General features: G+C 38.3%; 2 protein-coding genes across 14 annotated transcripts in view; both read right to left on the bottom strand.

Moving 5' to 3' along the window:
- Nucleotides 1–528: 528 nt before the first annotated feature.
- Nucleotides 529–7,806, bottom strand: LOC114477344 (A-kinase anchor protein 9-like). Of its 7 annotated transcripts, none has more exons than XM_028469641.1 (8): nt 7,639–7,806; nt 7,306–7,369; nt 5,227–5,329; nt 4,624–4,710; nt 2,234–4,462; nt 1,282–1,342; nt 974–1,098; nt 529–845 (listed from the first exon to the last, which is right to left on the bottom strand). In XM_028469641.1, exons 2-8 carry the CDS (start codon nt 7,342–7,344, stop codon nt 817–819), a joined length of 2,673 nt encoding a protein of 890 aa, XP_028325442.1. In that variant the 5' UTR covers nt 7,345–7,369; nt 7,639–7,806; the 3' UTR covers nt 529–816. The 7 variants fall into 7 exon arrangements, with proteins under 7 accessions (XP_028325442.1, XP_028325447.1, XP_028325446.1 ...); XM_028469646.1 differs by having other exon boundaries at nt 974–1,089; XM_028469645.1 differs by having other exon boundaries at nt 5,233–5,329.
- Nucleotides 7,807–9,770: 1,964 nt separating this feature from the next.
- The window catches only part of itsn1 (intersectin 1 (SH3 domain protein)), a 43,690-nt gene continuing 25,922 nt past the window's right edge, over nt 9,771–27,538 (bottom strand). For 2 of the 7 annotated variants that reach the window (XM_028467819.1, XM_028467822.1), the window contains 23 exons: nt 27,419–27,505; nt 27,175–27,323; nt 27,002–27,081; nt 26,753–26,925; nt 26,027–26,072; nt 25,813–25,934; nt 25,601–25,724; nt 24,155–24,349; nt 17,823–17,944; nt 16,828–16,934; nt 16,638–16,739; nt 16,481–16,562; nt 16,241–16,339; nt 16,072–16,155; nt 15,052–15,135; nt 14,813–14,944; nt 14,648–14,728; nt 13,382–13,503; nt 13,212–13,294; nt 13,013–13,096; nt 12,804–12,868; nt 12,591–12,699; nt 11,701–11,849 (listed from right to left, as the gene is read on the bottom strand). In XM_028467819.1, coding sequence (XP_028323620.1) covers nt 11,701–11,849; nt 12,591–12,699; nt 12,804–12,868; nt 13,013–13,096; nt 13,212–13,294; nt 13,382–13,503; nt 14,648–14,728; nt 14,813–14,944; nt 15,052–15,135; nt 16,072–16,155; nt 16,241–16,339; nt 16,481–16,562; nt 16,638–16,739; nt 16,828–16,934; nt 17,823–17,944; nt 24,155–24,349; nt 25,601–25,724; nt 25,813–25,934; nt 26,027–26,072; nt 26,753–26,925; nt 27,002–27,081; nt 27,175–27,323; nt 27,419–27,505 — 2,481 coding nt within the window. Of the gene's footprint in view, nt 11,850–12,590; nt 12,700–12,803; nt 12,869–13,012; nt 13,097–13,211; nt 13,295–13,381; nt 13,504–14,647; nt 14,729–14,812; nt 14,945–15,051; nt 15,136–16,071; nt 16,156–16,240; nt 16,340–16,480; nt 16,563–16,637; nt 16,740–16,827; nt 16,935–17,822; nt 17,945–24,154; nt 24,350–25,600; nt 25,725–25,812; nt 25,935–26,026; nt 26,073–26,752; nt 26,929–27,001; nt 27,082–27,174; nt 27,324–27,418; nt 27,506–27,538 lie in introns of all 7 variants that reach the window. The other 5 variants (XM_028467820.1, XM_028467821.1, XM_028467818.1 and 2 more) reach the window with 4 other exon arrangements.

The raw sequence follows: 27,538 nt of genomic DNA, 5'->3' as shown, positions 1-27,538 counted from the left end.
TTTAAAGAGGGTTAATCCACAAAAGTAGCATGACTTTGGCCACAGTGTCGTTTTCTCATTTTGGCTGCTCTAAAAGTACTTTATTTTTATTCTAAAAGTAACTTTTGAAGAAGATAACCCAATAAAACTTTGTGTTATATATGGTATTTTGACAGAGCTTCCAATTAGAATTCACTACATGTACCCTTCAAAACAAGAAAAACATTTAAAACAAATACACATCACAAAATATTAGCATTTGTACCAGTAACACGGTAAAAAAAAAAAGAGATAACGAGATTGATCGACAAAGGAAGGTTCAAATAAACATGAATTACCTTCACAAAACAGGTAAAATTATTGCCAAGTACAAAATTTAGGATATTTAAAAAATCTGGTCAACACTGTCTCTGAGCAGTTTTTTTATTGTATTGATTACGGTAATATGAACATAAAAAAATCTTTGCTCCAAACTTCCAGAAGTCTAGTTGCTCTGCTAAATAAAGAGTTTCACAAAGAGTTCACGCAGTTTTTCTTCTCAATGTGGTGTTTTATTAAAATAAAATATAGCACAATATATTCATTCAGTTTAATAGTAAGTTAATGGACCCCAAAGCACATAACATACATTATTACAGGCTGTAAGAGGAAAATCTGCACACATGGAAACCCCTTCTTTGTCATGCTGAGAGGTTTTGTGTCCCTTCACTTCACTGCAAATCCTTGTTATTCCACTTTTAATGGCACAAAATGCTCCTTTTTCTCTTTAGCCCCGGAAATTAAGTTTGTGAGACGTGACGCTCCACCTGAGAAGTGATCTTCGAAGATACTCGTGGATCATTTAGGCTCCTGTTCCAGTTCAGGTTCTGGGTGAAGAAACAGACATTATCTTTTATATTGTGCATTGAAACTGATTACATTAGTATGTAAATCCAATTTGTAAATTTTGGACTGAAGCCACACAAGGAGAAAGACTTAGGTACGTTTCTCTCACCAGTGAAGCTGAACTGAGGGAAGCTGCTCAGGTCTCCTCCTCCGTAAAGCCTCTGTAGTTTGGCCGTCTCATCTGAAAGGCGTTTTACGAAGTCTGGCTCTGCTTCCATCAGTCCTCTGTTTAACCTCAGAGACAGATTAAAGCAAAAATCCACATTAACATTAACATCAGTGATTCTTGCTCACAACAGATAATTTCTCCATAAATAATAAGGAACGTTTGAGTAATTTATCATCAAATAACTTTGATAAGTTTGTGAACATTCTCTATCACGTAGAAAGGGAGTGTTTTTCTTTTATTCTTCTTACCTGCTAACATGACTGTATTCTCTGATCTTCTCCAGGAAGAGACTTTGCACTGGATCCAAGTCTAGAAACAGGAATGTGACATTTATCCAACGCTTGACACATGTGATGTTAAATTGTATAAAAGGCCTTTGAGGATGGAAAGGGTAAAATGCTCACAAACTGTGGTTGACAAGAAGTTAATAAAGTATAAAAATAACACAGTAATAATTAAGGACTCTGATTGTAGTAAATATTGATGCTTGTCCAAAGCCAGGAGTCGTTGTGGAAGATCGCAGTTTGACCCCAGGACCGAACCTTTCTTGGTAACGTCCTCACTTTGTTGAAACTCTTGCTAAGTTTGCCTTAATTTTCAAGAGGTTTCCCCTGAAAGTCTAAATACATGTTAAATATTTACTTAAGAGTCTCCGATAGTTCAGGATTGGTTATACCACAGTGCCACACTGTTCAGCACAGACAGTTCCCCTACGGACCCACAAGACTGTTATCACCAGCCAGTGGGAGAGTTGATTTAATTTGGGTTGGTTTTTATAGCTTTTAGCAAAAACAGGAACAAACAGACTCAACCTCTTGATTAGGCAAAGCGTCTTGTACAGCTTATGTACCAGATTAATACTACGAGACTAACGAGGATTGAGGGAAATAATGTATCAATGACAAGCTAGTTATGGAGGTAAAACTATTGGGTACAGTCACAGCATGATGTACAGCAAGTTCTAAAACTGAGCTAAATGATGCTATTAGAGTTCTTAGGGTCATAATAAAACCATTGTATTTGTTATGCACATTGTAAATACTATTTAAATTGATTATAGGGAATGAACTTGACACAGAAACCGAGGGAACACTTGGCAAGATATTAACTTGTGAAGGTTGCAAACCAACCACTGACGAAATGCACAAAAAGATGCTGTCTTTGTATAGTGACATGTTTCTGGCGTATAGGCAATAATACCTGGCAGCACTGCAGCAGGTTCATCTCCCCCTTGGGTTCCCTCTGTGCCGTTGACGACTGTTTCATCCTTTACATCATTTGCTGTGTGAGCAGGAACAGTAAACAGGAGCTCCTCCACTAACGCATCTGTCTCCACATCCTCAGGTAGAGCATCAGCTTCATACAAAGGATCAAAGCTCAGGTCATGGGTTGTGGTTTCTGGGGCTGCTCCTTCCTCTGACGCCGTCTTCTTCTCCCCAGCAAGCATTTCAGATTCTTTTTCCAGATTCTCTGCAGTTTCAGTGAGAAAATCGTCTTCCATCGCTCCTAAAGAGGCCTCGACTTCTGCCAAAGTCACAGACTCAAGAGACATGGCCTCCACAACACCTTCTCCATCTTGCTTAGGTTCTCCTTCAGCTTCTTTCATCAAGCTCAGTTCCTGGAATGAATCTTTAGTCGGCTGCTTTGGACCTTGCTCTGAACCAAACATGGCTTCCATCATAATAGCAGTTTCGGCTTCAATTGCATCCGTGGCTTCAGAGATGCAAACATCTGATATCTGAGCTTCTATGATGTCCTCAAACACGTCAACAACTTCTTCTATCCTTTTCTCATCATCTTTTTCCAACATTTCAGCTTCTCTCTCAAGCGACTTGCACGTATCTTGCAGGACTTCACTGTCCAAACTCTCAACTTCTGCCTTTACTTCTGCTAAAGTAACAGACTCCAAAGTCATAGCCGTATCTTCAATCCTTGTGTTGGAATCTTTAACCACTGCTTCAGGTTGATCACAGGTTGAACTTGTGTTTGGAAGGTCAGGACTTTTGGAGACCAGAGCAGGAATGGAGCAGAGAAGTTCATTTACCAACGCCCCGCCTTCACCTTCCAAACCTTCAAGGTCTTCAGAGAGTGACTCCCACTTGGACAGAGTCTCAATTAGAGGTTCTCCCTCATCTTCAGACTCACTTTCACGGTCAACAGCAGCTGCGCACTCCATCTCCTGGATGGCTGAGGCTTGTTTGTCAAGGGCAGCTTTGGTTTGGTGCAGTTCCTCGGTTTGCAAAGACTCGACTGAAGAAGTGACGGAGTGAAGCATTACAGATTCCAAGGTAAGTTTCTCTGGCTCCTTCACCTTCTTCTCAACATCCTCTGCTTTAGTCAAGTCTTTGTGTGAAAGCTCATCCTCTGCGTGAGTTACCGTAACTGATTCTACTGTAGGATTAGAAACTCCAGGTCTACCCTCCACAGCTTCTGATGCTGGCTTCGTCGTTAAGGAAATAGTCGAGTTCTGAGCTTCTTTAGTTTCACTTTCAGCTTCAGGAACAGTTCCTGATGCTCCTTCAGAGTACAGAACTGCATCTATTAGTGACTCTACTTGTGTTTCTGTTAAGGCTTCAACTGGACCTTTAAAAACTATGTCTGTGTCTTGTAAGGGTTGCATGAACTGTACTTCTGACTCTATTTGGGATTTTATTTCTGGTTCGTCTTCTTTCTTCTTTGTGATGTTAGTTTCTACTTTCTGACCTGCTTGATGTAGCGAAAACTCTACTGAGCCTTTAACAGGAACGGTGGGATTTTCTACTAAAATGCTGGACTCTAATGGTGATTCTTCTCTGGCTTGGATAGAAAGTTCCTCTTGGACGGAGTCTGACATTAAAGTGTTATCCGTAGCTTCAGTGAAATCTTTGAGATTTCCATGATTTGCACTGATCTTAAACGAACCTACTGTAGTTTCTATTGACGCTTCTTCTTTGGCCACTTGTGAAGAACTTTCTAATGCTTCCTTTGGAGAACAGGCTTCCACTGGGGATGCACCTGTACTTTCTCTAAAAAGTTCTTTGTTTAAATGTGAGATATCAACATTGGTTGTTGGGCCTTCTTGAGCAACAAAATCTACTGTATGGTCTACTAACTCTTTAACTCCTGAAGCTCCAGTTAGTTCTACTGCTGTGTCCGTAGAAAATGAAGCCTCTGGAGCAGTGTTAGTTTCAGACAACGTTTGATGATGTGATGCAGACAATGCATGGACATCCACATCCAAGGGATGATTAGAGACCTGTTGATTTTCTGAGTCTGGTTGAAGAAATGACTGTGCAGTAAATAGAGCCGCCCTCTTATTTACACCATTGGATTGTTTGAACCTAGACGCAGCCGTCAAGACAGTCCCAGCTGGTTTAGTTTGAAAATCTGAGGTAGACCGCTTTATGGAGGAGGTGGTCCAAGGGTTGGAGGAGCTTTTGGCAGAATGCACTACAGGAGACAAAAGGTATGAGTCAACCCATCAGAATTAAAAGAGCTAAACAGTCTTTGACTCTACACAATACAACAATGCAAATTAATCTCTCCCATTATTAGCGTTACATAAAACACATTAATGTCCATGCGTCATTAGTGCTGAGCCGATAATGTACCCGAGCGTGCTGCGTTGGGCCTCTTCTGGGAGAATATCTTCTCTACCAGTTCATTGATTTCTACTCGAGGCTTCGGTTTGGCTTTTTCTGCCAAAAAGAGCAGATCACCATGTGAGAAATTTACACAAAGGTTATAACTTACAAATACCTTTTCTTTTGAAGAGGCAGTACAGTGTCTTTCAGGAATAGTAGTTTAGGAATACTGAGTTTCCAATGATGAATTTCCATGGGTTATAAATAGTTGGTTTTCTATGGGTAAAAATCAATATTTTTGGCAAGTATTTGGTAGGAGTTTATGGTTCACCTTGAAGATTTCATAGTTTTTATGGGACCAAAGACTGATATTTAAGATGCACATTCTATAGTATAGTAGACTCCAAGAAAGTAGGAATGTGTCGATACGCAATAATATCGAGCCTCAAACAATTAGATTTGATTTATCTATGAGACTGTTTGGTTGTGAAAGAACAACGACGAAAAAAATCAAAAATATACAGGTTTATTTTGTATGATATCCATCATGGCATCACTGTAGTTGTGAAGTAAAACCTCAGTGTTTGATTTGTTAAATCGTGACAAAACAAGACAGAAAATCCCTCTGACCCTTACTGATGTGCGTCCTGCGAGGCTTTTTATCCTTGGGTTCGGAGCTGAACATCGCAACCTGTGACCTCCACGTGACTCGACACAACTCCCGGTGGAGACACTGGACACAAAAACACAATGCAAACACATTAATGGCATTTTGAAAATTTGCAATGTCCTTCTCGCCTGCATGTGTTTTCTTATCGTACATTTTGCAATATTTCCAGTTTCTGTTAACAGTACAATCATTTCCATGCTGTTTAATTTCTTGAATTCAGATTTCAAATTAATCTAAGATTAAAATCAAGTAATCAGAGAAAACTAATTTGGGTAAGGGCCTTTTTACCTTTAGATAAGGCAATATGTGCTCTCTAGTTTATTATATAATGATGCATAATACCACTTGTGAAAATAATAAGTACAAACTAAAGTTGGGACAATATCTTGTGCAACAATAAAAAACATCTATCGTTAATTGTTAAAGTGTTATTGACATCGGGGGGTGTCCAAACTAATGGGCCATATCCTAAATCTGGCTAAATAGATTGTTGTAGTTTTAAGTTTGAAAAAACTTGTATTACAAAGTTAATGCACGGGAAGGAAATTTCTTTTGAAGAATGTCATGATGGGGACGTGATTCGGTTTTAATTTTAGACTGGCATGAATTGTGCAAAATGACACTTTTTGGACTTTAAATAGGAAAAATTGCTTGTATTTATGTCAATGTGTATATTTTTTTATATATTCCTATTGAGTTGAAAAGCATATAACCAGAGTACGCATTCAGTATACCCAGAGATAAAGTCAATTTAAAAGCACGGTTATTTTTCTAACTGCAATTTATTTCATTTCTTTCTCTTTTCAAAAACATCATATCATAAACTTATTATTATCTCATTATCGTCTGTCGTATTGTATCGTGACTTGTGCCAATTGTCCCACCTCTAGTGCAACCATTTAGTCACAAACCCCTGAAACTGAATCATATCCACTTCTCTTTTCAAATTGAAGATTCATCCTGTAAATCAGTGTTTCTCAAATGAGGGTACGTGTACCCCTAAGGGTACGCGGTGGCACTACAAGGGGTACTTGAGAGAGAGAGAGAGAGAGAGAGAGAGAGAGAGAGAGAGAGAGAGAGAGAGAGAGAGAGAGAGAGAGAGGAAAATTAACAAATGAAGTGACAGGAAGTGATAACTATATAAATAAATCTATTCAGGCGCCACTAAATTAGAGATTTTAACCTTGGGTTCGGGACCCCATGTGGGGTCACCTGAAATTTCAGAAAAATTTTAATAGATTTTTGAAATTTTGAAACTATTATTTTCTTTTTTTATTAACAGCACACAATCTCATATTTCTATAATTTCACTTTGTGAAATAAAAATCTAGTTAAACTAAAATGCAGTAAAAAAAAATCTGATATCGCTATGATCAAAAGCTAATTCTCAAAGGAAAAAAAAATGTCTCTGGGGTCACCAGAAATTCTTGATATGAAAATGGGGTCACAATCCAAAGAAAGTTGGGAACCACTGCACTAAATACTGTTTATTTCCACTTATTTACAAAATGACATTCTTTAAAATGTGTATCACTCATCCCAATCAGCATTATGCTCTATAGATGTGTTTGAATAGTTTTCTAAGCAAAATGTTGTATTCAGACAAAGGGGGTACTTGGATTCAGAAATAAGAGAAAAAAGCCAAAACAGTTTGAGAACTACTGCTATAGTATTATAACTAATTCAATCATCCTGAGGGGTGGATTTAGTCCATCAGTGTCATGTTTCAATTTGATATGAATCCTCTTTAAAACAGAAATTTTTTCCTCTTTTTCCTGACAATAATTGAACAATAAAATAACTTCTTTATCGCAAGAAAAAAACAAAAACAAAACAAAAGAAACCAAAAAAAAACAAAAAAAAAAAAAAAAAAAAACAATTCCATAACTACAACAAAACCAGACGGATTTCGGAGTCAATTTTGTTGAGCTTTGTTTTCCTCTTTGTTCAATAAGTTAATAAAACAAAAGGCATGAATAGATAAATTAATTTCCATGTTGGTGACCTCTGCTCATGTAGTGAATGTGTTGTATTCTTACTCGCAGTCCTCGTCCTCTTGTAAACAGTGCAGCAGCCATTCTGGCTCAATAAAACAGCAGAAATCTGTCCAAAATTGAACACAAACAGGATTATTGATCTTTTCATGATGAAAAACAACATTCCTGTTCATTTATGTGAGAGAGGACTGAATGTTCCCACAGGTATTACTGCACACCTCGGTCACTTTGGGCTTTTAAACACACACAGGACGTTTGTACAATGTGCTAAAAGGCAGAAAAGTACTGATAAATAAAGATAGTGTCATATTATTTAAACTTATTTCAAAATAAAAGCTAATTCAGCGAAAACAAAAGGAAAGAAAGCAAATCTACCTTTTCTCTGCTGAATTTGAACGAATAAACCCACTTATCCTCGCTTGTTGTACGTAATGTTAATTAATAATAGTATTTAATCAAATTTTCTACAAACGAACATGTTTAGTGCCAGTCCTGTGTGTTTCCATGCTGAGCTACAGCATCGCTCGTTGCGTAAATAGATTTTTCAATGACAGCCAAGTATTTCCGGTTTGGATTTCCACAATAAGACGCTTGGAAAAACGTCCAGTTTTTGGCGATTATCGGCATAATCTTATTTCATTTATTCTTTTTTTTGTTTTTCCTTTTTTTTCATACAGAACTGTATATTCAGATAAAATTGAATGTATAACATGTTTGTATCAAATAAATATTAGCTCCAGTTATCAAGTCATCAGCTTAAAAAACACACTATTAATGATAAATGAATTATAATTATCATTTTTATTTGTGATGCCATTGAATGACTGCTAAAGTGAATTGTAATATCTAAATCTGTAGAGTTTTGGAATGGGAGGACAAACTTAGCTCTGTGGTTTTTGGCTTCTGCTTGTTGAGAATAAAAACAAGTTTAAATATAGTAGTGGTAATAATGTGTTTAATATTTAGAGAGAGGATTAGGCCAATTATCTTCCAATGCTTTAGAAAAATATATATTAAAAAATAAAAGTATATGTACTGTCACATTTTTCCATGCTTGCAGTTTTCCTAAAAGAAAATTTGAAGGAATAAGGAAACTTATACAAGTTGCTTTTTAAAGTTTTGTTTTCATGCACCCTTTATCTTTCATATGGTTTCAGTAGTTTGTCATTTGTTGGAGCAGAGCTGGATGATATAACATCTTCACGAAAGATGAGAATCTGAGGGAAAACAGGGTTCACGGAGTCAAAAATTTGCATAGAATTGTTCATATGAAAGCAAAACATGCATCTTATTCCTAATTGTCCGTGAAATGAAATTGTTTTTCATTTGACAGCATTTGTTGGACTAAATGTGACATTATTAGGATTGCTACAATTCAGAAACTTAATTTATAGAAAAGTAAAGTGAAAAAAAGAAGAAAAAAAAAGAAAAGTGAATTAGTCCTTGTGCTTTATTTTGAAAGTGTGTAGCCTGTGTTTCCAGGGATTAAAAATAGGGTTACCGCCCCCTTTTAGTGTGTAAATCTCAACCTGAGGCATGTGTCATTTTCTTCAAACCCAATTATTCAAATAAACACACAAACAGGAAGTAGATACACATTAAAAGCAAGCAGGCACTTCCTGAAGCTTGAACTTGTGTCTAATGTTTAGCAAACAAAGTGTTCGTGCAGCCGAGGTCTTGGTCCAACTGAAGTTTATTCAGAACAATGAAAGACAACAACATACATCATCTTCTACAGTGATAATCGCTTTTGTTAGCGCTCATATATTAACTCTGAGATAACAGCAGTATTTATACACAACCTGGAAGGCAAACAGTAAGAAACGGTTCAAACTGCTCGGGGGGTTGGTTCAGTACAGTGTGGACAGGACGGACTGGGAGGGACATAATTTCATCATCATTATCATCACCATCATCATCATCATGGGAAACAAAATAAACATTCGTTCACACCTTCCTTCTGCATTTGAACTGACGACTTCTGATTGGACAGTGGCCGGTCACCAAGGTAACGCTTGGTTTGTGGTCAAGTTAGAAGGTTAAATGAAAAGAAAACCACTAACTAGACTCACAGCCTGCCCGAGTAGCTTATTCTAACCGATATATATCTACAACCTCTGATGAACACGTGAGGCGACCTTTTGAATGTCACGGTTGGTAAACTGTAGCTGAAAGTCTGACGCACGTGAAGGCGCCGAACAAAGTAAAGTTGAAATATGAAAATTTGGTGTTAATGTTAAATGTAGTTATATGTTAAGGTTTCATTTATTCAGGCAACTTTTTTTTCAGGAAATTTACTTTCATCTCCTGTCAACTCCCAGTCTTCTTCAGAGGCATCTGCAGATCGCTTTGATGTTTTCTTGACTTCCGCGTAATAATTTGTAATTTGTTTAGTCTTTTTTTTTTTTTTTTAAATAATATGTTGTGGTTTCATTTATTCAGACAACTTTTTTACCCAGGAAATTTACTTTGATCTCCTGATGTTTCAACTGTCAACTGCCAGTCTTCTTCAGTCGAAACAAGTCAAGAGATCAAAGTACATTTCCTGAAAATAAGTTGTCTGAATAAATGAAACCTTAACATATTATTCAAAAACAAGATAAAACTAACTTGCTGAAATTGTTACTCGGATGTCAAGAAAACATCAAAGCAATCGGCAGACGTGACTGTCAACTGCCAGTCTTCTTCAGAGGCGTCTGCTAATCGCTTTGATGTTTTCTTGACTTCCGCCTAATAATTCCAGCAAGTTCATTTCTCTGAAGAAGACTACCGAAATGTGTCGGGAGATCAAAGTAAATTGCCTGAAAAAAAAAAAGTTGTCTGAATAAATGAAACTGTAACATATTATTCAAAAACAAAACAAAATTAACTTGCTGGAATTAAATGTAGCTAATGAACATAATGGAATAGAGTAAAAGCCACCAGAAGATGCTTTGATGTTTTCCTTATGAAATAACTCGTAGTGATGAATCAAAGCAATCACCTCTGAGGAAGACTGGCAGTTGACAGTCGAAACATGTCAAGAAATGAAATTCCCTTTAAAGTTTGTTTGAATAAACGAAAGCTTGGTTTGTCATGTCACTTTGACTCTAAATAAATAAATTAATGTGATTAATCACGTAGTGGTTTCTGTGTTTTGATGTAAGACATATTTATTATTAAGGCTTTATCGTTTTTCCAACCATGAACATTCAAAAAGGCCTGTGTTGATCCAGTTTTGTCAAACATAAGTGAAAAGTGTCTGTTTAAATGTAAATGACACGATTGGCACAAACCGCCGCCTTAAACTCCTTCAAAGTTTGGGTTTTTCTTAGCGTTCAATGTAAAATTGGGACATTCTTCTAAACAGTAGCTCGAGATGCGACTCTGTGAGAAGATGTAAGAGTTCAGGATCCCAAAAGGATGGAGACTAACACACACACACACACACACACACACACTCACACTCACTCTCTCTCAGACACACACACACAGCGGGTTAGCCCACACTAATGATGGGAGGGCTGGGATTGTCACTGGTGCGTCGGTAAGACCGTCTGGATGAAGCAGAGGGAGAGGATACAGTAAATACCTGACACGTCTCCAGAAACTGGAAATCCTAAAAGTCTGACACCAGGAAGTAGACTGGACCGGAAACAGGCCTCGGATTGGTCCTCCCCCTCCCCATCGCTTATTGAGAACATTTCTTATTAAGACTATCAAAGCTACCTTTAAGACTGGAGTGTTGCTTTCAAAACGTTTTACTATTTTGCATATAAAACAGAAAACTGTGGAGCCTGTTTCATTTGAAACGGTTTAAATTCCCAATTTTAGCTGCTCTTTGTTGGTTAGAAGCATTTTAAACATGAATAAAACTAAATTAAACACTGGGATTGAAATATATATGGCTTTAGATTGAAGACAAAAGACTTGTGTCATTAAAATCTAGTTAAAACATTGGACGGCTGTTTTTAAAAGACGAATAAGAGCTCAGTCAAGTGCTTTTTACCAAACATACTGGTGGCACTGAAGTAAAAATGTAATGTGGATTGTTATTGAGGTGGATTAACATCTGGAAACAACCCAAATGTGTATAAAAGGTATAACTGAGTTTTAAAATAAATAATGAAACAACACCTGGGGATTAGATTAGCTCTGGTTCAGCAAAACGGCTTAGTTTTATCTATAATCTGCTGGTTCAAATAATTAATATTATTCATTTGTTGACTTGCTATAACCTGACAGGTGAGGTGATTAAATAATCTGACATATTGTCTTCTTTTTAAGATAAAAGCTCAGTTTCTCATCGTCCTCTTCTGTAAACATAATAAAACTTGTAACAAGCTCCTATTTAACACTGAATCCAGACCAGTCGGTCCTCCCAGTCCAGTCTATCCCAGATCTGCTCTCCAGTCCAGATGTTGTTTCTCTCAGTCCAGTCTGGTCCCATTTGGGAAGTCACGGCTCCTCAAACAGCTGCAGGTCCAGCCGCACCACGATCTCTCCCGTGGGAACCTCGTGGAGGAGGAGCCGCTTCGTGATTGGCCCTTTGGATCCCTGATCTTTCTTGATCTCGGCCAATCGGATCTCGGTCCTTCCCAGGAAGTCTGAAGGACAAGGAAACGGGGAGGAATCAGACAGGAACAGGGGTTTGTTTAAAGCAGAGACAGGCAAAACTGCCAGCCCGGGGGGCCAAATGCGGCCCTCGGCCTAATTTTGTGCGGCCCCCAAAAGTAAACGCACAAAAGGACTTAAAAACACACACAACATGACAGAAAAATATCCAATATTCACGCCAAAAACTCAATAGGATGACCACAAAAATACAGAAAAGTAAAATTGACTCCAAAACAATGAAAAACTAAAGAAAAGCAGACAAAACAAGAACAGAAGTACACTGAATTATAGAAAACTCTACAAAACCACAACAGAAATACACACAATTAACCCTAACATGAATGCTCATAACTTGTCACTTGGATCTGACAGTCACATTTTTGTGGCCCCGCTGTGGTTAAACTTGCCCATCTCTGGTTTAAAGGGATTCTCCAAAAGCAGCACAAATTGGCATTTTGACCAAAAAAACCTGCTAAATGATCTAAAAAGCAGGCTGAATGCTTCACTCCAATATAAAACAATTGGATGTTTACAGGCAGTGGGGCCTTGTGATGTCATCAATCACATGATGTCAAGTAGTCTCATTTTTAAAAGTTAATAAAACGAATATGGTGCAAAATAATGCATTTTTTGTTAGGCATAGATCTTCTAATAAGTACAATTCAAAGGTTTTAGGCCACATTTGTAAAAACAGTGGAGGATTCATCTAAGGTGGTGTGAGTGCGACTGACCGTCGGGGGAGAACTGGTCCCGTTCGAACACAGTGACACACAACACGTCCTGCTCCAGGTCCTTAATGAAGAACTGACAGTTGGAGTTCCATTTGGGATTCAACGTGTCCTGTAGGGAAAAGCAACAGCTGTGAGGTGACGGACGTGCTTATGTGATGACCAGGATGAAACACACAAAGAATAATGATGAAGAGATTAGTGATGTAACGGTACCTGCAACGTTTTAGTGATATGGCACTGAGAGCCCATGGTTACCTCACAGTACGGGTTACTTTTCCCTGAAACAAACCACAACCGACAATGCGTTAAAAACAAAAAGAGACGCCTACAGTTTGACCCAATCAGGAAATCAAAAATAAACACAATGTTTTTAATAGTAGTAGTTTCAGGACAAAAATTTAAAAAAAAAAAGAGCTTTGTACCGTGAGAGCGACAAGGTTTGAGCTCAATTCCCTCCACGATGTTGACCATTAGTCGGCCGATGCCTGTCGCCCTCTGTGAGCGCACTGACACACACACAAAGGTTAGACAGATTTCACGTTAATATCCTTTATTTTACCAGGAAAAGGGATTTATTTAAAACAAAGAGGAAAAAGGAGTGAGGATTTCCAGATCAAGTACCAAGATATGCTTTCTCCCTCTTCTTCTTCTCCGTCTCAATAAAAAGCTCAGAAGCAGCTTTGATCTTCTGAACCCACGCTGTCCTGCAAAACACACACACACACACGGACACATGAGAAACCTCTCCATGGCGTTCCTTTCTGAGTGCTGCTGCTGCTGTGATGCGTTACCTCTCGTTGATGCTCTCTGCTCGTAGCGTGTAAACGCGGTCTATGTGTGAGATGTGGAACAGCGGCTCGTCTCCTGACGGGTCCGTCGGCAGCTTCACCAATACTTCGTTCAGGAAGATCGGCTGCAAGCAACAAGGAACACAAATTATTTTATTATAAAACAAAAAAAATACTGGATTTGAATTTTAAAATTCAAAAATCAAGGTTGAAATTCAAGATTTTTTTCTATATCACGGTAAAGAAGGGATAAACCAAGCTTTGAAAACTGATTAATTTTAATTTTCTGTTTCCAAAAACAAAAACAAAAAAGAAATATTAGAAAACAGAAACAAAAAAAGGGCCTGTTATTTCCATATTGCGCGACAGGAAGTTGCTGTTTTCAAAGTAAGAGCGCGTGCGAGGCCGCTGCCGTCAAGGAGAAAGAAATGGAAAGGTTGATGAACATGGATCATTACGCACTACGTTATTATTCGAAACAATAAAAGAATGTCTCAGGAATGTAGATGTAATTGCAGACCAACCTCTTCAGTGTGATTTGCGTGGTGATTTCTGCAGATGTTACGGTAAATCTTGTTTTTTCATGTCAAAAATCACGTCAGAATAAAGGTGGCAAAGACATTTTATGGTGGGCGAGGAAAACACAGCCCCGTCCTCACACGCGCTCTTACTTTGAAAACGGCCATTTTCGTTTGTACAATATAAAAAAAAACATTTTTTTTTGTGTTGTTTTTTTGTTTAGAAACAGAAAATTTTAATAATATTTAAAAAAAAGTTTTGTTTATCTCTTCTCGACACTAATAAAGAAAAATACCTTGGATTTAAATCTTAATCTTAAAATGAAAATGAAAACCCCTTTTTTTTGTGTTTTTTAATATGTTTCTCAGAACGGAAAATCTAATCACCGTATTTTTTTTCCTTTTTTCTGTAATTGTCTGTCTTTGTGTTGTATGTGGCAAAAACTAAACAAAAAAAGAAACAAAATAATAAATAACAAAAAATAATTTAATAAAAATGTATGTCAAAAAAAATAAAATAAAATGTAAAGCTCCAATTAAAAGGTAGATAGACATAAGTTGTAAAGAAAGGAAAAAACTGTTCCAGACAGTGAGAGGACAACATTCTTTAGATGTTCTTTTTATGCTTAAAATTTTTTAAGTATAACTAGAGGATCTTCACCTTTACACAGACAATATTGTTAGGTTGTGATGGTGTGTGTGTGTGTGTGTGTGTGTGTGTGTGTGTGTGTGTGTGTGTGTGTGTGCATACCGTTTTGTACATGCGGTATTGCAGGTGTGTTTTGGAGGAGAACACTTTGTCCGAGCCTGACGAGCCCAAAGGTTTGGTCACCTGTCAGAAACACACACAGGAAGTAAGAACACGTTTAAAATGGAACAAGTGACGGAGCTTCAGATGTAATGAACCCTCACTGACCTGCGTGAGTAACAGGAAGTCATTGAACAGGAAGCCAAAAAGCTCTTTGCTGCTCTTGGCTTTGAAAAGTTTCCCACTGTGGAGGAACTTCCTGGGACCCAGACAGTTGGTGACCGAGTTAAAAACCAGTTGCTGGAAGACAAACGACAGAGGATTACTGTTTGTGAAGCAAGGCCTAATATCAGACTTTCTCCATAGGATTCTAGTCTGAAACCTGCAGGACTGAGTTTGTTGGGTACCTCAGACAGACCCTCGCACTGAACGTGGGCCTGAATCCACTCCAGACGATCCGAGTTCTCTTTCTCCCGGACGCCCTCGTTCACCTGCCAACACACAAACAGCACGCTCAGCAGAAACCTGGACCTTGTAACACATTTGAACCTTGGGGTGAATCTGACCCCAGGGATTTTTGCCTCCAGAAAAAAGCCATGATCTGTTCTCTAACACCACCATCAGGACAAACTTTTAAATTAGAATGAACTTATCTTGAATAGCTGTCATCAAACTTACTGACAACATTAATGACCACAAGAGTCTGAATCCTATTGGTTGTGGTGATGATATGACCATTCCTGCAGCACCACCATCAGGTCAAACTTTCAGTTTTAGAGTTAGTGTATCTTGAAAATCTTTCGTTCAAATATATTCTAATTTGGGGTGCACATTTATGACTTTCACAGAATGAACCATAATAATTATTATTGGTGATCACCCCGCCTCTCATAAACAACTTTATTTACTACTTCAGATGAGAAAAATCAGGGTCCTTCTCAACACAATCCTCTGTCTGAGACACATTCTCCTGTACGTCACTTTTACTGTGAAAGAGCTGTTCCAAAACCTCATTAACAGTAAACCTTTTCCTAGTGGACATTTTCAAGAGAGTGAGTGAGGATGCAGATTGCAATAGACAGTACAATGAGGACTGATTTGGATAGAGGGCTGCCATGCAAGCTTTTATATGTTTGCTCCTCCTTTAGTTTGCATGAACTACCAATGTCCTGCCCCAGAGGAACACCAATGAGTGCTATATGAGTACAGCACATCGAAAAAATATCATAATGATAATTTTATGCTTAATCAATTGTACCCATCAAATTAGAAAAAGTCATGAAATATGAAGCAAAAAACAAAAATGATAGTCAACTATTACTATTTTTGAATTATAAACATTGAATGGGGTCAAATTGACCCCAAGATAATAGGTGGGTTCAAGACAAAAAAAACCCAAACTAACAGAGTAACAATGGTTTGTTTACCTGTGAGCAGAGTTCTTCAGCCTTCTCCAGGGCAGCTTTCAGGTGGCTGTGGTCGGGATGCGACTCCGGAGTGTTTTCCAATATCTGCGAAACGATCCGCACACAGCGGATGGTGAGAAAACATGGAGGAGCTTTCTCATGTGAGATTTTGTGTGAGTGTGATACGTACGTTTTTAATGATGAGAGGGTAGCGTGTGACTCTCTGCATGGGTTTGAGCAGGAAACTGGACAGAGGCATGCCTTTACACCGTGGGTCCATGGCTAACCGCTGAGTCAGCACACAAAACAGATCACACAGTTTAAAGTCGTCTGTCAGGATATAAAGTGGAGCCAAGAGACTTTTCAAAACAAAAGATTTTGCATCAACAGAAATGAGAAACTCCATGTTTGTAATACACCATCTTAATACCTTGAGGAAGTCTTTGATCTCTGGGTTGTCGTCTGTTTTCTGCTGAATCAGCGTCGCTCCATTCAGCTGACATGAACAGAACCTGGAGGGAAAAAAAAAACGTTATCAAGAGCAAATCGACTTTCAGTGACCGTGAAGCTCGTGTGACAGTTTTAACCTGATGTACGGCTGCATGTGAGGCAGCTGATTGGTCAGGATGTCGCCGATCATCTTTACCGGCATCCGATCACCAGACATCTTCTTCCTCACCCTCAGAGCCCTGCAGAGGGAAAAACAAATAAACAACAACAGGTTGACAGCTGCAGTGAGACTTTTCCATATGCACAAGCGAGCTCTGAGGTGTTTACTTGAGCAGTTTGATGTTGCACATGATCAGCTCCTTCCAGTTGACGAAGATCATGGCAACTTCCTTCTCCGTCAGCAGCTCGCACTCCAGCAGAGGTTTGTGGAAGGTCTGCGTGCACGTGCGCACACACAGAGAAATGATAAACAATTTTAAATGATAAATGATTCATTGAATTGTTGCAACAATCAAAATCATCACAGTCACAGGAAAAAATAAAAAATAAATATATATATATTTCACATTGGAAATAAAATTAAAGAAAATGTTAAGAATTATAAATTATAAATAAAAACAACAAACAGAAGCATTTTCTCAATTATGAACACTCTTATTTTAGGAAAAAGAAAACGTATAAAAAAATAAATAAAAATACATCTGTGTAACATAAACAGACATGGGCAACTGGTGGTCCGGCGGCCACATATGGCCCTTGATTTTGTGCGGCCCCCCAAAAGAGACACATAGAATTACAGAAAAATACACACAATAACTTATAACACAGAAAATGAGAGAAAAATATACAAAATTACACAAAATAACTTAGAACAAACAAAATTAGAGCAAAAAATACACAGAATTACACTAAAAGACACAAAACCGCAACAAAAACACCGAAAATGAGAGAAAAATCTGAAAAATATACAAAATAACTTATAACAAACAAAATGAGAGCAAAAATTCGTTCACACAACTCGACTAAAAATACACAAAACCACAACAAAAACACACCATATGAGAGCAAAACTACACACAAGTACACTTAAAATACACAAAAACAAAAAAATTGGGAAATATATAACATGACAAACACGAAATTACTTAAATATACAAAACTGACAGGAAACAACCCTTTTACTTTCCTGTATAAATCATCAGATTGATGCTGATATTGAGACTTGAATCTCAACTTTCAGTTCTTCCAAAGCATGTGTTTCTAAACAAACCACGGTGTAGAATGTTCACAGTTTAACGCTTTCGTCCAGAGCACGTGCTGACCTCTGTGACGAGCTGAAGGTCGTTGACGTAGTTCTCCTCGGTGACGATCAGCTCGTGGATGTATCCTTGTCTCTTCCTCTCCATCGGGCTCAGCATGTCCAGCAGGTGGAGGTCGGCACACCCTGAAAACACACACACATAAACACACGAGAGACGTCAGACAGACACCACAAACAGGTCAACATAAACTGAAGTACGAGTACTGTACATACCTGAGGTAACGTGTGGAGAGACAGAGGGAGGGGCTCAAATGTTTCCAGTGTTTCAAATGAATTTACAACTCGTCACATCAGAGTGTTTTAGTTCAGGTCGTTACTGTTTAGTCAAAAATGTGCGACTAACACAAAAGTAAAAAGCAAAGCCTGGATTTTAGACCTTTCTATTCTTATGTGGTGTAATTCAAACAACAACAGATATAGAATATAACATAACTTTGTTTGATAAAGGTTCTATGAATAAAACACATTATTATTGAGTTAAACTAACTTTTTTTAACAACAAACTGTATTCTGACACCAACAATTTCATACTAAATTACATTTTTGTATTTTTAGGATCTTTGCTTTGATGCACTACAATTATTTTTATTATTATTATCATTAGTTGTTCATATTTTAAACGGGATCATTTTGAATATTTTTATTTCAAAGTTTTAGAAAAACTTCTGGCACAAGGGTGACTTTATCTTTTTGACAATGAGTATAATATAATAAATTGTATTATAAATTCCACATCATTTGTACAGAATGTGAAAGTAATGTCCTATTCAAGACTAAATGTTATTTTAAAACGATTAAAAACAATAAGAACACTTTGAAGGTTTGATGTAAAAATCAACAGTAATTTGGACTTTCTTTACATCAAATGTAAATAAAACTTTTAGACGACATACTGTGACCATTGATTTTTAACTTGTGTATTATATTATGATGGCTTTTCCTGAGTTTTTGTCCAACTGACTTTTAAATTCTTTGTGTACGGTTTTAAATTGTGTTTATTGTCTTATTTTTGTTAAACTCAACGAGTAACTCAAAGATAGACAACAAAATGTGATTGATCCAAGGCTCAAAAATAAACATTTAGATTCTAACCAGTCTGAATATTATCATTGTCGTTTTTTGGGGAGTTGTTTTGTGTGTGTTTTTTTTTTGCCATTTAGTTTATCTCTTATTTTGTGTTTTTTTTTTTTTTTGTCGTTTGTTTTTATTACATATTTTTATGGTATTTCCATAGTCCTCTTGTGCATTTTTTATTTTGTGTGTTTTTGTGTCATTTTGTGTTACTTTTGGGGGCCCCACAATTCGTCACTGCCAGTTGCCGTAACTCATTTTTGCACGAATACTTTATCTGTATTTATAAAATTATAGCACATAACATTGGGCATGTATGTAATTAAAAACTCTGACATTTAGATGCTGAAAATGTCTGAATCTCAAGGTATGTAAGTGCACTTTACTTTTAGTCCACTAGAGGGCAGAAAGGTGCGTTAATAGTGACCAGATTTAAAGTTATATAAAGTTCTAAGATTGTGTGAATGAGAGAGAAACGAGACGAGCCGAGTTGGTCTGTCTCAGAGCATTTAATAATCAGGACCAATCAGATTCACCGCTTCATCTCCACCAATAAAAACCTTGGTTCATTAAAAAAAAAGAAAAAAACTAAACAAAAAAACAAAATAAACGCTAAGCTATAATCTGTACAGCTCATTCACTCATTCATTCAAGTATCCTCTCCCACGTCTGTGTGTGTGTGTGTGTGTGTGTGTGTGCCTGCTCAGCAATCGTTCATTCCTCTAACCGTGCACGCACTGTAGAACAAGTGCATTTGTGGGTACATTTGGCTTGGCGTTAATCAGTTACTTTTGAAATCCACACAAAGCGTTTAACATCACAGTAAATAGATCTTACAGGCGTTCATTTTTAGGGCCTAACCAGAGCTTTACTTTAACAAAGGCAAAAAAAAATAAAAATAAAAATAAAAATCACATTTAAAAAAATTGCGCGTCAACTTTGCAGCTTTAAAACCCACGTAATTTCATACTAATGTGAATAAAAAGCTAAACATACTCCCCTCCCATGATTTGGACTCATGGATCCTTTTATAGTTTGTAATACTGACACACTGAGGAGCCAATCAGGATCCGCTACAACACATTCCTTCCTATTGGCTGAACCATAACAGGCTCATTTAGTTTCTGATTAAGGGTAAACATTTAAATCCCAATACTGTCAGAATAAACGCAACAATCTAATATGGCAACCCAGAATAATATGTGTCTGTTGCTATGGTAACTAACCATCTCTTTGTTATGTAAAGATCAGCACACAAGCTGTTCACTCACGAGGACGCAAAGACGTGCTTTGCTCACACGGTGGAAGGATTTCAACTAGAGACCGATTTTTGTGCTTTTATTTTGGTAAATCCAAAGGATTCTATGAAACAAGTAAATAGTAAAAACACAATTACAAAGCATGTATTATAAGCTGATGCAAATCTGATCTTATTTCTTCTCATTCATTTATCAAACTCATATATAGTTCATAATTAACACTAATGATAAAAAAGGGCCCCTGTACTTTATACTTTCTTTAAATGTGATTTGAACTTAACATTTTGGAATTTTCTCCAAATATAAACTTTTGAACAAAACTTGATTTGATTTTCTGAGTTAAAATGACCTTTTTTATTCAGGATGAGCAGAAACTCTTTCATATAAAAAAACCCAAAATTATCTGGATCTGTTGCTAAGGTAACAAACAAGGGGGTATACACTAAGCACCAAGATCTAGAGTTTGTATTGCTAAGTTACAACTCTGGTTTATACACATTTTTAAAAATCTTTTTTAATTATCAAAGTGACTCATAAACAATTACTGCATAGGAGTATGTTTCTTAATAATCTGCATTATTATTATTATTATTTTTAATTATTTGAATTTTTAAGAAAATGTTATTTTCTTAAAAATGATCTCAAAGTATTTGTATTATTATTTTAGTAATGGTTCACCTTTTTTTTTTTTACATTAAATTAAAACTTTCTAAATTTGACATTTAGGTTCAACTTTCAGTTTCTTTAAACTCTTTGCGACATTTTTACATTTAGTTTTTTCATTAATACTTTTCGCTTATGCCAACTTCTATATAAATGTTGACTTCCCTAAACCTTAAAAGTCTTTTCTCTAAACTGTATCATGACCTAAAACAAATATTTACCTCCTCAATTCTTGAAGTTTGGATTTATTCTTAATCTTTTATATCATTATTTATCCAAACTGGTCCCTGTTACTGAAATGTTTATTTGATCCATGATACTTGACAATGTATGTAAACTCTGATAAATACACCTAAGGTCCACCAAACAATTGTTTGTTTTGATGTTAAATTAATTACTTTAACTTTATTTTGAAGTTACTTTGACTCTAAAACACCTTTAGAGCTTTGAAAAAAATAAAAAGTCTTAAATGTTTCTCCACAAAATCCTTCCACCCCGTAAAGTTATTGCACATAATTCTGTGCAGTATCCGTCATTAAACTCTAACACATCGTCACCATAGCAACAGACAACACAAAAACAATTGTGTAAACAATAAACAAACATATTAGTCAATACATACTCATGATGATAAACTACACTGGATGAAAAACATCAGATATCTGTGTGAAATTAAAAATAAAAATAAATCTGTACCATCGTGTGTGCGTGTGTGTGTGTAGTAGTAGTAGTAGTTAGGTGGTGTGCTTTTCCCTCTCACTCCCTGCGTGGGGGGAGCGAATCAAAGGTTGATGGGAAAGCGGGAGGCGTCTCAGTGTCGCCCTCCTCTCCTGTGTCTCCTTTAGAAAAGAAAGAAAAGGAGGAAAAGAGGAAAAGAAGAAGAAGAAGGAGGAGGAGGAGAAGGTAGAGATAGAGATAGAGATAGAGACAGAGAAGGAGGAGGAGGAGATAGAGAAGGAGGAGGAAGTGGAGGTGTGTCTTTGGCATCATGGAGGGGAGAGTGAAACACTGAGTCATGTCCTCCAGCAGATAGTGGGTCTTTCTGTGAAGCTGTGGGAGGGGGTAGGGGTTAGTGAGGGGGCGGGGCCAGCCCATTTGACTGACAGGTGAATGAAGCAGCCGCACCAATGAGGTTACGATTAAAAACTAGAGGTGAAATCAGAAGAAGCGTTAGCAGAGAGCTGAGAGGGGGAGGAGCTGAGCATCTCCCAGAAGGCCACAAAACGACCCACTATCCACTTTACCACGCCAGCACCGAGCTGTGTGTGTGTGTGTGTGTGTGTGTGTGCATGTGTGTGTGGACTGGTGTGCACAGTCAAAAGCCGGTGGATCAGTCCAAAAAAACGCTCAATCGTCTCCTTTAATTGATTCCTTTTTCCTAATATCAGGCCCAGACTGAGAGAGGGAGGAAAGAAGGGGAGCGAGGAAAAGGAGGAGTCCTGACTACTGTTTTTTAAGTCCAGTCAGAGCCCAGCACCACACAGAGCATTTAACGTTACAGCCTGTCTGCCTGTCTGTGTGTCTGTCTGCCTCTCAGCTGGAGAGTCGCCTTCCCCCGGGTCATGTGACCTCTTGCTGTTGTCCCATTTGTTGAATGGCCTAGTGGGCGTGGCCTAGTGGGTCTCTTTGAGGGCTTTGAGGAGAGGGGGGTTCTGGGTAATGATATGATCCTAGAGAGAGGACAACAACAACAACAACATCAACAAAAACAACTAAACAAAACAACAACAACAACAACCACCACCAGTTGGGTGCTGGGTGGGTGGAGCATGCAGTGAGGCAGAGAGTGTGGTGGAGGTGTGGCCTAAACTGGTAAGAAATGGAGGATCTAGAGCAGGCAGCCAGTGATGCTGTGAAGGAACCCACACAAAGCAAAGCCCAGAGATCCAGAGTTACACAATAACAGAAGAGTCCCAGCGACTAAATTAAGATCTGAAGAAATCTCATGGATGAAAATTTTTATCAAAAAACAAACTAAACCCAACAAATCAATATATTTTGCTCCTGTTTTTACAAATGTGGCCTTAAACCTTAAAAATGTACTTATTAGAAGTCTGTTATTACTACCAGAGCATGTCAGCGCACTGGTTAAGGGAGAGTAAAGGCCCCTAAGGAGAGCTCTTCTTATCTGCTTCATTGTCTACTACCAAACCACAGAGTTAGAACTTTCGCACCATGTGGTCACAGATTTTCTCCAGTCACAACTGTTTTATTCTCTTACAAAAGAGGTTTAAAACTGCATCTTTAATGTTTCCTGAATATTTAGAGAAACCAAAAGCAGCACAAACTGTAATTTTGACTGAAAAAGCTGCTAAATGACCTAAAAATCAGATTGAATGCTTCACTACAAAAGAAAACAATGGGTAGTGGGTCCTTTTTATACCATCAATCATGTGATTTCAAGATGTAAAACAGTAAAGTATTCCCATTTTTTAAAAATAATGAAACAAATATGGTGCAAAATAATGTGTTTTGTTAAGCATAGATCTTCTAATAAGGACATTTCAAATGTTTTAGGCCACATTTGTAAAAACAGTGGAGGATCCCTTTAACATTGAAGGCTTCAACGCTATTCTTTATCAATTAACAATAATTTAACTCTTTATATTTACGCTCTCATAGAAAGTCTATGGTGAAATAATATTACAACTTGATGTTTTTGTGTTTAGTTAGGTGTCATCAAATTCCTTGGATGTTTACTACATTATTCCTAAGTAGACCAGGAACTTATGGGGAAGAAATCCATGGATGCAGGGAAGTCTACGCAACCATGGCAACCATTGGATGCCTTTATCCTGCCTTTAAAGTGTTTTTAGTGAAGGTTACAGAGATAATCTTTGTGTTTCAGTTGCTGTGTAACTTGGGTTGAGTATCCCTTTTAATCTATCACTTTTGTTTTCCCTAATCTGATCAACGAATCTACAATTTCTGCACTCTGCTCTAGAAACTCTAGGTCTATGAGGATCAATCACCCTGAGGCGACACATGCTGGAAGAAAAAAAGAGACGCGTACAATAACACATGCAAACACAAACAAACATACGCGCATGCTTTTGCAAAAGCCCAAACACACCTGAACACCACGGGGAGGTGGTGTGTGACGGGGAGGAAATGAAAGAGGGCCCAAAGGAGTGTGAGGGGTTAAAGGTGAAAGGTCAAACCAGCCTGAGAGAGGGACAGCAGCTCCACGCCTGACTATGTGTGTGTGTGTGTGTATGTGTGTGTGGGTGAGAGAGAGAGAAAATGTGCCGACGTGTGTAAGTTTACAAACAACCTGAATGTTAGTGTTGGCTGTGTGCATTGTGTACATGTTGTGCAACATGTGTTAAATTGTACTCACACTGCGTGCTCGGGTCGGTGTCCGTGGTCAGCTTGACGTAGTTGCTAGGAAACAGACCCTCTCTCCCGTTGAGCTCTCCTTTCCACCAATCACAGTCGTCTTTGTTGATCACAGTGATCACCTGACCCTTCTGGAAGGCCAGCTCGTCGTCGTTCTGAGCCACGTAGTCGTACATACCGATCACCTGACACAGAGCTGAGGAAAGATCACAGGAACACAACATCGCATGGATAATGCCAACCATCTCAGAATAAAACAGGGGCATGGTTTTGAATTTAAAGTTTCAAACACGTGTCATTGTCCATCCTGGAGACTTTTTGGTTGAGAAAGTTGAATTACTGTAAGCTTAATTATTAGAAATTGTTCTTTGAAACCCTTTTTTTCAGGATTTCAGAATGCTATTGCTAGGATAATGCTAAATCAAGGCGAATGCTAGTGCTAGGCTAATAGTATTGCTAGGCTAATGCTACTGCTAATATAATGCGGATATAATGCTATTTCTAGCTAATGCCAATGTTAATGCTAGGTTAATGCTATTACTAAGTAATGCTAGGGTACTGCTAATGCCAGGGTACAGCTAATAGAGGGTTTTCACGGTGCGTCATCAAACCGTAAGTCGCCATATTGGAGGTACTTAACAGGTAAACAAAGTGCAGATCTCGAACGTCGAAAGAATTATTGCCGTGTTTTTGGCTGTATCGGTCAGTCCGCAAAAAACATTTAAAGTTTTATAGACTGCCAAAAGTTATAACAAATCAGGGAGAACAATGTCAAAAGTTATCAAAGGAAAGGAGGTGCTTGTTGTTAGTGAAGCTAAACCAGGATCTACGAGGCAAAAATCTGGACAACATCCGAATATGTTCGGAACATTTCTTGTCAGGTAAGTGAGTGAATGGTTGATAGCAGCGGCTCCTAACTAATTTTCTAGTGCAATGATAATAAGATAATTCATATCAAGCTACTGCATGTGGCATTATTTACTTAATATAATCACATTTAATAGCCTGCTACAGTAGCAACACAGTTGTTAAAATGTAGAGCTAAGATGTGCTGCATTTCTCATTGTATTCCAGATAAAAGGTCTGAACTTATCAAAAGGTTGACCCAGATTGGGTTTGGGTTAAAACCAGGTAGTTGATCATAATACGCAATAGACAGAAGACTCTCCGGGTCGTCATTGTTCCAAGACGAGGGAGCCGACTCTTATGGATCTGCACCACCAATAAACGGTAACTTTTCCAAATATCGTGCCCTTTCCTGCGAATCATGTCCTTCATTGTATGCCTTTGCATCTATAATGCATTTTGAGGAACATTTGTGTGGTTTCGGACTTTTATCCATCGCAATGTTTACCTCCCAGTGCCTCCAATATGGCCGCGCATCCGGGTTACAGCCCAGAACGTGACGTAGGTTGTCCTATATGTGTGTCATTGTGTATGTATCTACCTGTGCAAACTGGAGTCAGTTTGGGAGGAGTGGGCTCTGTGGGCGTGGTTTTGCTGGTGCTGGGACTGAGCAGCTTCACGTAATTGGCTGGAAACCAGCCAATCTGACGCTTCTTTCCTCGGGCCTAGACCAATCAGTGGACTCGGTTACTTCAAAACAATTGAGGAACAGCTGAGTGTGTTTGTGTATCCCCTCTGAGCTTGTGGTCGTACCTGGAGCTCTCCCTCCCACCAGCCACCGGGGTTCTTCTTCCTGATGAGGATCAGCTGACCAGGAGCTAACGTCAGCTGTTCTGCTCCTGTGGCGCTGTAAGGGGCGATCACCTGAGCAATCTCTGAGGACAGGAGGAGACATGGGACGTGTGTGTTAAAAGTGGTTTATGTGAACAGAACATCTAATAAAATCACTGATAAACTGAAGGCTCACCTGGTTTCTTCCCAAGACTCCCAGTTTTCCCTGCAGGTCCAAGAGCCTAGAAACACAAAGATAAGGTCACGGTTTTTTACTGTATTTTATTTGAGCTAGATTTATATTTGAGAAAGTGAAAGTATAGAATATTTTTGTTTGAGATTGTGTGTGGTAAAGAATAGGGGTGGGCTTCAACTATCGAGTATAGATTGGTCCCAGGAGAAACTTTTCAATTCTCCCGGAATCAACATTTCGATTCCTACTTTCGATACCCAGTCCGCCGACCAGAAGAAGAAGCCGCCAAACACCAACGAAGAAGATAAAATAAAGATTAAAAATAAAGCTCTCGGGAAAATAAATATTTATATTCAAATTCATAGATTCTTATTTATATACTAGTTGAAAACAGCCCTGTGAGAAATTCTTAGTAAAGTTCATAAAGTAATAGCTAGCTCATTTAAAACATGTAAAGCTTATTGACGGCCTCGTAAAAAAATCGTAATCGAAAATCAGAACTGAAACGAGGAATCAGAACCAGAATTGTTCAAATTCGAACTTTGCCCAACCCTAGTAAAGAATAATAATTAAATACTAAAAATAATGAACACATATATAATTTAATCAGTATATTTTATATCAATTAACAGAAATTTCAGGTGATCCCATTTTAATTCCAGGTAAACCCACATGGGGTCACAACCCAAAGGTTGAAAAATTGCTCCTCAGCTTGAGGGAAGCTCTCACCTCAGCCGCTGCGTCTCGTGGTTTGACGTAGTTGGAGGGAAATACTCCGGTTTTCCCGCCGACCATTCCTGTCCACCAATCGCCTTCTTTCCTGGTTACCACGACAACGTCCCCCTGTTGGAAGCTCAGGTCCCCCTGTTCGCTGCTCTCGTACGTGTACATGGCCACGTATTCTGCTGAGAAGGAGTGAGAGAAGTGAATAACAAGCTGATGGGCTCAGATGCTGCTGCTGTTTGTCTCTGTCACTACCTTCAATGGACTCCATGGGTTTGGTTGGTGATGGGGAGGGACGTTTTCCATTGGGGGGGCTTTCTGATACTACAGTGTCACTAAAAAAAACAAAAAAAAACACAAAAGAGTAGATTTTTTTTAGAAAGTTTGAAACTTGGAGCCTCCCTGTGTGCTCGTCCCGTCTTCCCCACCTGATGTTCTTGCTCCGTGGCATGGCTACAGACGGCGCCGTCATGGACGCTGAGATTAATTTCACGTAACTTTTGGGGAACCAGCCTCGCTGTCCTGTTTGCAGTTCACCCAGCCACCACATGTCCTGCTGCTCCAACACCGTTATGATCTGCAGTCATGACAACCGTCAGCACAGCTCAATACAAACCAACAACAACGTAAAGTTTCAGTGATGGAAGAATTAATTACTGCGTGGATTTGTACCTCATTTTTGTTAAAGTTGAGGTGGTTGTCTTTCTTGGCTCGCCATGGATACAAAGCCTGGGCCTGGAGACCCTCCACCTTTTCTCCCTGATAGTGAGACATCACAGCACATCATGTGTT

Source organism: Gouania willdenowi, chromosome 15, assembly GCF_900634775.1.
Source record: "Gouania willdenowi chromosome 15, fGouWil2.1, whole genome shotgun sequence".
Classification (NCBI taxonomy): domain Eukaryota; kingdom Metazoa; phylum Chordata; class Actinopteri; order Blenniiformes; family Gobiesocidae; genus Gouania; species Gouania willdenowi.
The sequence above is the reverse complement of the archived record's forward strand: the minus strand, read 5'-3'. Positions and strand labels throughout refer to the sequence as shown.

Bases quoted from the DNA above. Each gene is read 5' to 3' on its own strand.
- LOC114477344 (XM_028469641.1), bottom strand. From the start codon at position 7,344: ATGGCTGCTGCACTGTTTACAAGAGGACGAGGACTGCGA. The intron at 4,463-4,623 runs GTACATTATCGG...TGTCTCCTGTAG, and splicing joins GCCCAACGCAGCACGCTCGG to TGCATTCTGCCAAAAGCTCC. The intron at 1,343-2,233 runs GTATTATTGCCT...TCCTGTTTCTAG, and splicing joins ACCTGCTGCAGTGCTGCCAG to ACTTGGATCCAGTGCAAAGT.